At 47.0% G+C, this 13,744-nt stretch overlaps 1 protein-coding gene across 1 annotated transcript; it reads left to right on the forward strand.

Annotated features, from left to right (window-relative positions):
• The first annotated feature begins 11,282 nt into the window (after positions 1–11,282).
• LOC127237494 (U8 snoRNA-decapping enzyme) lies at positions 11,283–12,829 on the forward strand. The gene is made up of 3 exons (XM_051205829.1): positions 11,283–11,435; positions 11,516–11,785; positions 12,555–12,829. Exons 1-3 carry the CDS (start codon positions 11,286–11,288, stop codon positions 12,756–12,758), a joined length of 624 nt encoding a protein of 207 aa, XP_051061786.1. The 5' UTR covers positions 11,283–11,285; the 3' UTR covers positions 12,759–12,829.
• Positions 12,830–13,744: the final 915 nt, after the last annotated feature.

Raw genomic sequence — 13,744 nt, forward strand, 5'->3', positions numbered from 1 at the left:
CCTCTGAGTGTTTCGTCCTCTCTGGAGAATTCAGAGGGGAATTGACACAGCCTGTCTAACCTGCCATGCCAAAAAGCGCCTTCCAGGAAAAGGCGCCGTGAACTGGGTCTCTGGGCTCTTCAGCTCTCTCTACTGATGCTCCGGACCTGGGGTAGTAAAAATGCAGAGGTTCAACCCTGCTATTAAAGATGCCACAACATGGTCAGAAAATGGGCTTTTTAGGCTTTGGGAATCACACATTTTCTCTAATTTGTTTTTAGCTGACAGGATGTTTTAAAAGACTCTGTGTGTGCGTGCATGCGTGCATGCATGTATGCATATATGTGGTGGTTTTGAAATAGTGGAAACTCTAAGAAGGGAAACATAGTGGGGAATGGTTAGACTATTGGAAGTACGAGGCAGAGAAATGCAAGTCAGCTGACAGGCCATGCCCAGGAGAGATGATGATGGCCAATAGAGCCACCAGTTCCATGTCACTAATAGGGGGATGGAGACAAATAGAGGTCTTGATGATGTTGGCACGTGAGCATGGAGAGGGTGCCGTGGAAGGTGGGTTTGACAGAGAGGGGAATTTAGTTACAGAGAACCAGGGAGGTCTTAGAGGTTCCAGGTCCAAGTGAGGACAAGGAATGGCTGGCCAAACCCAAAGAGATTGCTGTAAAGGGATAAGATCAAGGGATGTGGAGACAGAAGGGAAGTGAGCAGCCAAGTGGATAATGAGGTAACATGAACCAGCCAATATCCTCAGTGACCAAGAGCAGACATAAAATCAATATGGCAGCAGAAGGGCCAAGTGGCCATGCCAAGACATGACTTCCTGGGACAGGAGCCCTCGAAGGAAGGAGGGTGGGCAGGGCCTGGGAGAGCGATGCAGCCTCATGTACTCGAGCAGGGAATCAGCTCTTGATCTTTCATATATCCGGTAGACGGTCAGAGATAACTCTAGCATCCATGTCGAGAAGGTTCGATTGCTGTGTCTTTCTCCCGATCTAACCCAAATCTATGGTTACATGTCACCTGGAAACTCTTAGGTGGCTAGCCAGAGGGAAGTGACTCTGTGTGTGTGTGTGTGTGTGTGTGTGTGTGTGTGTGTGTGTGTGTGTGTCCCTCCAGGGCCCCAGCCTATGCCAACTGTACCTAGGTTGATACTACAGGACCTGCATCACTTCTGAAAAGGAGGCAAGGACCCTTGCGCAAGGGGCTGTCCCCCAGCTCAGGTTCTGGCTCTACAAAGAGCACTGAACCCAGAGCCCATCCTCGGAGGCTGCCAATGTTCCCCCAGCTCTCCCGATGCTGCACTGTGGCAGGCACAATGTTCTAGCAGCTGTGCTCCCCAACTTCCTCGGGTGTCAGTCCCACTTCGTGTGTGACACTGACAGTTTCTGAGCTCTCTGGTACTGGGGAGGGGCAGGTGTCTAAAACATCCCTGCCTCATCTAAGAAGCATCCCTCCCAGGCAGTGGGGCCCTTCACCATCAGCCATCACACTAGTTGTCTGTTCTTGGTTTAAGGCTCTTCCCTGGCCTGGCAGGAGGGATACAGGCAGGCTAGACTGTGCATGTCCCCTCTTGCCCACTCCCATCCTGCTGGGGACAGCCAGTCAGGATGGAAACACACACACAGGACTCCCTGTACCCCTTTAAGCACAGTGCTCTGGGAAGGGAAGAAGCTGGGAGCTCCTGCAACCTCCACCCCTGCCCCCAGCAGCAAGGACCTTCAGCTGAGCACTGGACTTCCTTATCTCAAGCTTGGGGTTGTGATTCCTGGGGAGAGGGTTAATGGAAGGAGCACTTGGCATTAGCTTTGGGCAGATCAGCCAGCACTGTGTCAGCAAAGGCTGCTGCTGCTCCTTCCTGGGGAGGAAGGAGAGGGGCCCTGGTCACCCCTCCACACCCTCACCCCCCCACACACACACACTAACACACATTGTTGCCTCTCTCAGCAGAAATCAGCAAGTTTTTACTTCTGAATCTCGGATTTCCCTGTTTGCAGAAATCTCGTTCAGACCTCATTTTGTCCTGAGCCCAAGTCCTTGTCAGTTGGCAGGTGTGCGGCAAAGCTGCTGTTTCCTGGCAGGACCGTGTGGGGAAGGCGGGTGGTCTCCTGCCAGTGAACTTGCCCCCCACCCCCCAGGGAGGCTATGAGAAACTGACGGGCTAGTGGGAAGGGAAGTAGGAAGGTTGGACATTATTTAAATCCTCTACCCCAGATGTTCCAGTAAACAGAAAAGCAAATGTGGATAGGAGCATCACCCTTGATGACGTTTGCTAAGGACATCAGAGTTTGAGCCATGTGGGAGATGCTGGGCCTGACGAGGAGGAGGAGAAAAGGGTGGGGTAGTCTCTTTAACACAACTGAGTTAGACGGGTACTGGCGGTGCGGGGGAAGGGGGCCTTCAGGCCACAGAATGTTTGCCAAAGAGAAACAGCCCTCTCCCAAGGCCCTCCGGGTCCCTTCTGCCTGGCTTAACCCATATGGCAGTTTATATCCCTCGAAGTAGCGGACAGTCTGTCAGAGACACCATTGGCGGGTTAAGACGACCAATGTGACTCAGAAACAGGAAGTGGTGAAGGGGCACAGGGGACCTGAAAGACACAAGGAGGCCCTCCACCACCACCAGCTCCTGGGCTGGAGGAGATCTACGTTCCAGACTCACCCACAAGTAAAGCATTCACCCTGATAATTCAACCTAACCTCAGCCCTTCTCCATGGACTCTGTCAAAGATCTTGAGTTCCCCTCAGTGTGGCAAACTCTACGTGGACCTTGCCTAGTATAGGCAGCAAATATAAATGCAAATAGGAGGTTCTAGGCAGGAATGCTGTCCCGACCCTCACATTTTCCTCCCTCTCAGGCTTCTAATGGCCTCACCTGATAGATTTACAACAGCCAGGCACCCAGCGGTAGTTCCAGGGTGTGGACGGAGGCAAGAGTCTATTGAACAGGAGAGAAGGGCCCCTGAATGATCTTGTTTGAGAGACAAGGAGCACATTCCCAGTCACTAGAAACACATTCCTGTGCAACCTCACAGTTAATTCTGACTGTGCACGTGTACCACTTCCACCCACAAAATGTCCAAGGTGGGGGCATCCGATCAGCTGATTCATCATGAGCCTCCGTTCTGGCATGAAGGGATGCAGAGGGAATATCAGCATGCTCTTAGCTTTCATGGGAAACTCAGGCTGTTTGTATCCTCCATAATACACTTGTACTGGCTAGTTTGTCAACTTGTCGCAAGGTAGAGAGAGCCATCTGAGAGAAGGGATCCTGAAACAACTTCCTAGTAAGACTGGGCCGTAGGCAATCCTGTAGAGCATTTTCAAATCCCTGATTCATGTGGGTACACCCAGCACATTGTGGATGGTGCCACCCCTGCCCTGGTGGTTATGAATTCTATAAGGAAGCAGGTTTACAAGCCATTAGGAGCAAGCCAGTAAGCAGAGTCCCTCGTGGCCTCTGCATCAGCACCTGCCTTCTGGTTCCCATCCAATTTGAGTCCCTGGCTTGGTTTCCCTCATGGACTGTGATTCAGGCTATGTAAGCCAAATAAATCTTTCCTTCCCCAAGTTGTTTTGGGTCATGGTGTTTCATCATGTCAATAGAAATCCTAGTGAAGATAAAAAAAAAATAGTGAAGAGTTCAGAATATAAATTGTAAACCTAAACATATTCTGGAGAAATTGAAGTTGACAGACAACTTTTAACAATAGCTTTCTGCCTTATAGCAGATAGGCTGGCAGTTACTGTGTAAAGAGGTAACAATTGTCTCCTGCCCTATAGCCAGGCAGTTATGATGTCCAAAGATTAACCTCTAAATTGCTTCCTGCCTTACAGCCAAGCAGTTACAGTGGACAAAGGTTAGCTTCTAACAATTGCTTCTCTATGACTCCCTGCGTTGTGATTCCTTAACTTTGAATTGTCCTCCTATGTGGCCCCCTGCCTTGCATTCTTTCAGGGACATAAAAAGCAGCTGTGTCGAGATAGCTACCAGCTTCCACAAATCTTCTAAGTTAGCAACCTATAATAAAAAGTAGTAAATCTTACATTGTAGTGTGACCTTAAGTAAAAAGCTGTTTTGACCAGACCTGGTGCTTGATGTTTACTATAAGAGGCTTCATTACCACAGTCTCAGAAGCCTGAATTCTGACCTGTGGCCCCAGTGAGCTGGAAGATTTTTGTGCCCCATGTTGATTGGGATAAAGTTTGCTTCCGGTTCCTAGACTTCAGTGTTCTGTTCCCCATTATTTGTGTGCCCCTGGGACCCAACCATTGATACCGGAAATGAGGAATGTGGTAAGTCCAATGGATTCCCTGACAGTGGGCCCATGCTTGCACTTCTCTGGCTGAGAGGTGAAGTCGTTGTCAGAAGTGTGCTGTGTGGAGTGCGATGTCTTACAGATAAGGCATTCTGTAAGTCCACGGACCACAGTTTGGGTAGAATCATTACATGCGGGAAAGGCAAATCCATAACCAGAATCAGTACCTCTTCCAGTAAGGACAAAGCATTGTCCTTTCTGTGAAGGAAGTGTAGTCAACCTGCTACCAGGACAGTGGCTGATCATCCTGGGGAATGGTACCAGATCTGGGGCTTAGTGTTGGCCTCTGCTTTTGGCAGATCTGGCAATCAGCAGCAGTGTGGCCAGGTCAGCTAGGGCAAGTGGAAGTCCCATCTCTGCCACCATGGCCAAACTGGAATGAACCACAATGTCCCTCCAGGGGCGAGAGCTAGTTCAGTTGCCTTGCAAGCACAAGGGCCTGAGTTCCATTCCCAAAGGTCAGGTGGCACATACCTGTCATCCCAGCTCTGGGGAGATGGAAACAGTGAGTCCTGAGGGGCTACCTGGCTGGTTAACCAATTTAGTCTAGTTGGCAGTTTTCTGACCAATGAGAGATTCTGTCTCAAGAAAAATGGGCACCGACTAAGGAATAACATCCAAGAATGTCCTCTGGTTTCTTCACAAGAACACACACACACAAATGCTCATGCATATCCACACACCTACTCTTATGTGTAGACGCACACACACACACACACACACACACACACACAGAGAGAGAGAGAGAGAGAGAGAGAGAGAGAGAGAGAGAGAGAGAGAGGCCCCTGCTAGCTCTCTCTGGCAGTACCCCTTGGCCTTGGTCCCCTCATATTTTGTTTTGTTTTAACTCTATAGTTTGCAACACTGGCTTTTCATTAAATCACATGGGAAAATCCAGTGCAGACTATGTGAGTTGGCTTGATGTGTGAAGGGAGGTGGCAGGTGGCAGCCATCTTAGGCCACCTTCATCTTCTAGAATAGGTCTTGATGCTTTATGAATTGACCCTGGAACCTCCTTTCCCCTTCCTGTTCCTTGACCAGGAGGGAGCCTGTCTGGTAAAGGGTTTTGTGAAATGCATACACATCATTCAAATGTAAATTATAACCTTTACCTTCAACTTCAGGAGAAGCCAAAGACTTTTTTTTTCCTTTTAACTTTTTACTATAGGAAGCATCAAACTATTGTTATAAAAAAAATAATAAAGAACATAATAAACCCTTAATGGTCCCCAGAAACCCAGCTCTAAAATTGTATTCATACCCTCAGCCTTTGTCTCTTGGGGGATTATTTTTAGTGTTGGTTCATACATATTTCAGTATGTAGCTGTAAAAGGCAAGGAATTCTTAAAAATGTAACCACATTACTAATCTACCTCAAATAATCATGTTATTCTTATACATTAAGCACCTGATCCCCATTTATAGATACAGAATGAAATGTTTCTGCAATGAATGAATAAAAGCAACATTCTCACATTTTAACAACTAGACCTTGGCCTTTTGGAGCCTGACCCTCAGTGACCCATGATGTCTCACATAGGTATGTAGAGCTTTAGCCCCACTAACTCAGGGAACCTTGACAAGTGGTAGGTCTCAAGAAAACCAACTAGTATGTTAACCTTGTTACTCAAAAAGATCAATGGGAGCTCTGTCTTCCCACTGAGATATGGTTCAGGTTGGAGGCTACCAATTCCATGGGTGAGAAAAAGGCCACTGCCACAACTTCTGAGCCAAATTGGAAGAAAGTTCCATTAAATACTGACCAGAATCACACCTGAGATACCAGAGAACAGTGGTGAGTTACACTAGTCAGGGACTTATTTACAAAGCCAAAATCCACAAGGCTACCTACTTCCCACCTTCGTCCAATCGGGGGCAAGCTAACATCTTGATGCACTTCCTGCCTTACTCGCCTCCTGCCTCCATGTGACCAAGCACATATCCTGTGCAGTTGGAACAACCAGGCTTGTTTACAGAAGTAAAGTTTTATGGCTTGTCAATCTTACATGAATATCCCCTAGCATTCCAGGAGGTTATTGGTCCTTGGGCAAGTGAGGCTTAAAGATTAGAGGCGTTTTTGTTTTACAAATCTAAGCAAAATAACTTAAAACATAACTGTAGCTATTACAGAGGCAATAAAGGCAAGGCAGAGTAACCCTACCCCCCTCTCAACTCATAAAAAACAAAACCACAAACCTCTAGCTCCTTCTCAGCAGCAGGGTTCCCTCTGGACATTTACCTGCTGCTTTTTTACGGTGTATTTCAATAAATTCTTACTTTGTCTATTGGTGTCTTGGTGAATTCTTTACCACACACGTCACCAACCTTCCATGTGACATTTCTCACAGTAGTATTCACATAGTTCTCATTATTTTATTTTATTTATTTATTTTTTTGTTCAGTTTTGAACCCAAATGTCACCCAAGTCCAGTTGTTTTGCTAAACCCAGCCACTCAGGACCAGAAGGTACCTTGATAAAAGGGCCTAGAAAGTCTTTTACAGTACACAGAAGCCTAATACTAGAGACTTCCCAGTGTCCAGAATGAGGGAAATAAATTGTAATTGTTTAGTTGTTGAGGGAGGAATTACTCAGCCTTATCTTCATCGGCTTCCTGCTAAGATCCCAAGTCCTTGTGGCCAGAGGGACCTCTCCTTGTCTTGTCAAGTAACGTGTTGCATTAGTTGGTTTTTCTTGATCCCAGTCATTTGTGCAAGGCTCTCCAAGTTGTTAGGGGTTAGGCTCCAGATAGCTGTGTGAGACATAGGTCATTGGGGCTGAGGCTTCAAAAGATCACAGCTCGATTGTTAAAACTGGAAAGTTATTTTTGGCATTTCTGTTTCTATAAGTAAAGATCAGATGCATGACATATAGATTTTAGTTATAAAAAAGACCAGGTCCTGGAATGGGTTCTCAGAATGTCTAACAGCAGGGTTACCATGTAACAGTTGGCAAGGTAAACTAGAATTAGAACCCAGCATTTTTAAATTAACACTGGAAAAAGAAAGCACTGCTTGCATTGAAACTTCACAGAGAGAGGCAGGATCCTGTGACACTAGGAAAGCATTGGGATAGAAGATTCTCTAGGCAGGGTACTTGCTGCTCCTTGGTTGGTTGGGGTGTAAGAAAGCAGTCAGGGCACCTTGTAGGAGGAGCCTAACAGCTGGCTAGGGTTTAGTTGAGCATGCACATTAGTAATTTCCCTTTGAGTCAATCAGAAGTGGACTGTGAGGGCTAGGGACTGTTGATAGCATGATGACCTAGGCCAATGAGAGAGAGAGACAACACAGCATTCCAGATTGGCACCGCCCCTGGGTCCCAGAAGGGAGTATAAGAGGCTCCCCCATACTCTCAATACAGGAGCTGGCTTTTGCCTTTCACCAGGCTCTCTGAGTCTGAGCCAGCCATTGATTCCATGTCTTCTTACCCGCTTCACCCAAGATGCTACCCTCTTGGACTTGTCCCTTGCAACAGCACCTACATGGTTTACCATCTTGGGGTAAAGGATTTTAACATAAGTTTGGGATAAAGAGTATGTTTGCTTGTTAGCCCAAGACTATGAGTTGTCTAGCATCTCTCATCTCTGCTCCCTTCCATCCTCAGGCCTTGTTTTTAAATGTAGGGACTCTCTTCATTTTTCCCTTGATATGTCTACTTAATCTCGTTCATGGTGAGATCTGCCTCCGTGTCTGATTCTTCCCTGAATTCAATTGTGGCAGAAACTAGGTGATTGCCTGCAAATGTTCCTTGACCAGTGTTTTCTGCATATGCCCCACCAGTTTTTCAACAGTAAACTTAATTTTAGGCAATTTATATTCACAGAAAAATTGGGAGACTTAGTACAGGCCATTCCCATATGTCATTCAATCTCCCTATTAGATATTAATATTAAATTACTATAGTATAGGTCTTAAAATAATGAACAGGTTTTGAAGCACTGTAAATCACCAAAGTTTTATTCAGATTCCCTTTTCTGTTATCTAATGTCTTCATCCTTGCTCCAGGGTTTCAGATTTCATTTGAGCCCCATCCTCTGAGACCATTCTCTACTCCATAGGCAGTGGAAATTCATAACTTTATTAGGACTGCTATAGCTTGAATATGTATGCTCTCTACATCTCCCCTTAAGTTCCCATGCTGAAATTCTAACCCTGTGTTGGTATTATGGGATGGGGACTTTGGGGAGGAGACTAGATCACAATAGTGGAGCCTTCATGAATAGCATTAGTGCCCTTCCGGGAGACCCAAAGAGTTCCCCGGACCCTTTGGAGGTTTCAACAACAGACAAGTTGGCCTATGAAGCAAGAAATGGGACCTCACTAAAAACCAAATCTGCCAGCTGCTTCATCTTAGACTTAGACTTCCATGTCTCCAGAATTGTGATAAATAAATTTTACTTGTCTGTAAGCCATCCAGTCTAAGCCATTTTGATCCAGCAACTCCAAAGAACCAAGATAAAGCCTTGACAGTTTTGAAGTTTGCAGGTCAACTCATTATGACTAGAACTCTCTCTTTTGGTGAGGAAGGCCTCAGGCAAAGAGCCATTTTCATCACATCAGTTACCCTCTGTTAGTGTGACACACCAATGATGATGCTGGTGAAGTTCTCCCCAAAGCTACGAAGTTGCTCCATGGCTCCATGGCTTTTTATACCGTTTGAGTGATGCTCTACCGGAGAACAAAATAGCTTCACCAATGATCTCTAATTCTTCCATGGGGAGGATTCTTTGCCTTCATGCAGCAGTTAATTCCACATGCATCTGTATTCCATATCAGTGCAGGTATATGGATGTTTATTTTCTACTTTGCATTATAAATAAACAAATCAAAAGTAAAACTGCTTGAATTTGTTGCTCAAATTGTTTCTGCTTTGAAACCCTTTCAGTAGTGGCCTGTGACTTTCTCTTATATAACAGGGTGGGGTTACATTTTTTACATTTTTGCTCTTTGACTTTTTTTTTCCTTTGGGAGGGGTGAGCTTCTTCTTGACATTACAATACGGTTGATGTTCACTGTACACTGGTTGGGAATCTTCCCTGCCTCCTCCCAGTAAATTTTTTCTAAGGAGCATTGTTTCCTTTTGTTGAGATATGATGTGATAAACCACATTTGGGCCCTAAGTGAGTTGTTATCCTCAGGAGTCATTGGCTCTGTGGTCCTCTCAACTCACAGAACAACCACAAAGTAAGGGGCTTATTAACCCTTGAGTGTAGGCATTCGCACAAATGCTTCTATAGGTAGACGGCTGATTTTAAAAGCCAGGTTGGGAAGATGACCCAGTCAATAAAAAGCCTGTCATACAACCATGATTATCTGAGCCTGGATCGCCAGAACCCACACAACAGCTAAGAGTGGTGGGCATTCTGTAACACTAGCACTGGTGTGAGAGGAGTGGAGAGATGGATCTCAGGGTTCACTGATCAGCCTTTCTAGATAGCTAGTGAGCTCAGGGTTCAACATTAGCCACTTTCTCAAAAAAATAAGGCAGAGTGCAGTAGAGGAAGACATACAACATTGGCCTCTGACCTCCATGCACATGTGAACATGTACCTGAATGTCTGTGCATACACACAAATATTTACGTATGCATATGCCACGCACATCCACAGAACAACAACAAAACCCATCACGTCTCTTACTGCACCATGAAAACATTTTTGCAGTTGGTCTGGGGTGTGACCCTGGACTTGGAAGGTATCAAAGGTTTATAAACTTTTTGCAATGTGACCCTAACGTTTATTTAACCAGGACTACTTGCCAGTCCCTTGAACTTTAGCCAGATAATGGCAATCATATCACACTTAATCACCTCACTATACTATGACTGTCTCAGAAAATGGCATCTCTGCCTTGCTACTCAGGGGACTGGAGAAAGATGTCCCCAGGCATCCTCATTGCTGCCCCTCTTCTTAGGATGCCTCCACACCCAACTCCAAGAATGGTTGCATTTATTGTGTCTGACTCTGGGCTCTGGGGAGGACTTTCCATCTCTGCCTCCTAGGTTGGTATTGTCTGCATTGAACAGATTTGTAACTGGGAACCTGAGGGAGTTCAGTGACTGCTAATAAAGCGCAAGCCTGTGTCTGGGTGCGTTCCAGGCTGACTTAAAACTCAGAGCCTCGTCAAGAGCTGCCTCTTCCCTTCCTTAAATACATACCATTCTTGGTCCGTGGACTAATAATCTTCAGGTGGAGCCACGTAGCTGAAGTGAAGGGTCCTGAATCCCAGGTCCTCACGTTAGGTTCTACATGCCCCTTACTTTCCCAATCTTCTTCAGAATTTAAAGATCTAAGGGTATTTTAACTTATTACCAAACTTGGGGGGGGGTGCCCTGTCTCTGACTCCTCCTCATTCTCCTCTCTGTGATTTAGTCATATCCACAGCCTGCCACTGCCCTCCAACCTTACTGTGACCGGTGACATTCCCATATGTCACTTTCCATATACCAGGCTCCCCACTGCTGCCCCGAGTAACCACACCTATCATTGGCCTGGTCCCTTCCCAAAGTGTTATCACCCAGGCCATAAGCTGTCCTGGCGCTGATCCCTGCTCCCCTTATATTCAGCCAGTCCCCACATTTCCACCATTCAATACTTATTACACCCATTTCTTTCCTCCATTGCCCTAGAGTAGGCATAGTCTCCGCAGCCAGACTTCCTCCTTCCTATCCCTAGTCTCCTTGCTGTGATTATGATCCGGAACACCCCAAGTGCAGTTTCCTGAACACTGCCAGGACTCCTGAGCAAGTAAATTCTGCTCCAAAGTCTGCTCCTCCTAGCCTTCCAGGTTCCACTTCAGCTTGGGTCTACCAAGCTTCAGTACTACAAGCTCAGCTTCAGCCCTTGCCTAAGAGCCAATCCCGATGTAGTTTTCAGTATCTTCTCGGATCAGCTTGAGAGGTCCATCGTGATTGGCTGTTTCCGAGTCTCGCGAAGCTCCGCCCCCGAGGTGCTGGCCTCTGCAGGAACCCGGAAGTATGAGCCTGGAGATGGAAGAGGATCGCAAAGTGGATCTCAGCGAGGCCCTGGCGCTGGGGCCGGAATGGCGCCACGCCTGCCACGCGCTGCTCTACGCTCCCGACCCCCGCAAGCTGTTCGGCCGCATCCCGATGCGCTTCGCTGTGCTGGTGAGGACGCGACATGCCGGGCCGCTCCCCGCCCAGGAGCCCGCGCTTGCCGGCCAACCATCATCCCCCTCCTCCCCTAGATGCAGATGCGCTTCGACGGGCGCCTAGGCTTCCCTGGCGGCTTCGTGGACACGCAGGACAGCTGCCTGGAGGACGGGCTGAATCGTGAACTGCGCGAGGAGCTGGGCGATGCCGTGTCAGTCTTCCACGTGGAGCGCTCCAACTACCGGAGCTCACACCTCGCGGTCAAACTACGAGTGGTGGCCCATTTCTATGTCAAGCGTCTGACGCTAGAGCAGCTGCTGGCTGTGGAAGCCAGGGCACCTCAAGCTAAGGACCACGGGCTGGAGGTGGGGCCATCCTGCTACCCACTCCATATCCTGTCTGCCCTCTCCCATTTGTCTCACCTAAGAAAGCTACTGGGTGGAGGAGATTTTGACATTGTACTCTTTCAAGTGGCGTGAACTAGTTGGGATCTTGATTAATTATTTCCAAGCTGGTTAACACCACCGACTTGGTCTCCTTTAGTAGCTTTTGCAAAAAAAAAAAAAAAAAAAAAACAAACAAAACAAACACACACACACACACACACATGCTCTCTCCTACTGCCTAGGCTAATACTCATGACACTAAACCCTTCACTTTGGGCCCATATTTTCCCTAAGCAGAAAATGTGACAATGGTTCTAATGCTCCAACTGTAGATGAGGGTCTTACTGAAACGGATTACTGTGCATACTTGGGCAGTGTGTAGACTTAACAGTCTATCAGAATCTATCACTGGTTGCGTGAGGAGATCAGAGGAGAACTTGGGTATTTGCATTTTTCTTGATCACGAAGTGATACCTGTATAGTTGTGTAAATTCTGTGATCGGAAATACTGCTACAGACATGCCTGCCCCTGGAGGCAGTAGCCAATGAAGGTGAGGGGAGAGATGGAGAAGGATTAGCATGGATGGAACTAGATACCCAAGCAGGAGTTATTTGTTAGCTTTCCTGTGGTGTGATTATTGGGCCTGGTTCTGCCTGGTTGTTAGGTTAGATCTCTACCTACCAAGGTAGGTAAGGTAATGTGTTGAGATACTTGAAGTCCCACTTGTCACCTGTCTGCTTTTCATAGGTGCTGGGCCTGGTGCGGGTGCCTCTTTACATCCTGCGTGATGGTGTGGGAGGCCTGCCCACCTTCCTGGAGAATGCCTTCATTGGTGCTGCCCGGGAGCAGCTACTAGAAGCCATTCAGGATTTGGAACTCATGGATCCTGGCACTATTGCAAACCTCACCATCCCATCTTCTAAGGAGACTCAGCCCACCATGGACCCATGAAACCCAAGATGAGGGCTTTGGTATAGGGAAGGATGGTGGGAGGCATGGCCAAATGCTTTTCTTTGGGGGCTGAAAGGTGATAGTTGATACAAGATTAAAGACAGGTATATATGCAGTTTGTTTTCAATAGAGGACCTTGTCTGATGGCATTGGGGATAAAAGGCTGTGGTTGTATCTCAGAGTTCCCTCTTACACATGGATCAACAGCTGGAAGCTCCTGGGATGCATATGTATAGTCTGTGATCGCACACAGCCTGGCTCACTCTCATCTGTCCAGTTTGTTTGTGATGTGGCCTCAGGCACATCCCACTCTTTCCTGGTAAATGGGTGTGGGGTTCTTTCCCATCTGCTGCAAGGCTACTGTCCAGGGTCCAGCCCAGACCATTCTTGTTAGGGAAACAGGGGAGGGGGTTTCTTTCTGAGAATGGCCTTGGGTTGCCTGAGGTTTGAGCAAAGCTGTGGGTTTCAGAAAGTTTGGTAAGGCCCTAAGCAGCCTTACACCCTTTTCTTCACCAACTGCTGAAGGTTGGAAGGGGTCAAGGACTTCTTGGGCTGAACCTAGATCTGAGACTTCAGTTCTGATGCCTCTCTTCCAGCATGTTCATTTCTGAGCTCCATTTGTCTCTGTCTAGACTGCTCTTCCTTGTATGGTAACACAAGTAGAGGCCTGTTATTCTTGTCTTCCAGACTTCCGAGTGAGGAGTAGGCACACCCACTGCATCATAAATAAATAACACTTTAGTAAATACTATAAGTTTTTGTCAGCCATGTGGTGTTCAGGAATACTTTAACTCTGTCATGTCAAACTTACCTTACGTAGTTTGTGTTGTTGGGTCCCAACAAAATGCTAATGGAAAAGCAGGTGTGGGATTTCTGGACCATAGTTTATTAGTGACTGTTCTACAGGGACAGCTAAGTTACTGTTTGTAGTGCAGCATGTGTATTTGTTTACAAGGGAATAAATGGAGGAATGGATATGGTTCTGT

Source organism: Phodopus roborovskii, unplaced genomic scaffold, assembly GCF_943737965.1.
Source record: "Phodopus roborovskii unplaced genomic scaffold, PHOROB, whole genome shotgun sequence".
Lineage (NCBI taxonomy): Eukaryota > Metazoa > Chordata > Mammalia > Rodentia > Cricetidae > Phodopus > Phodopus roborovskii.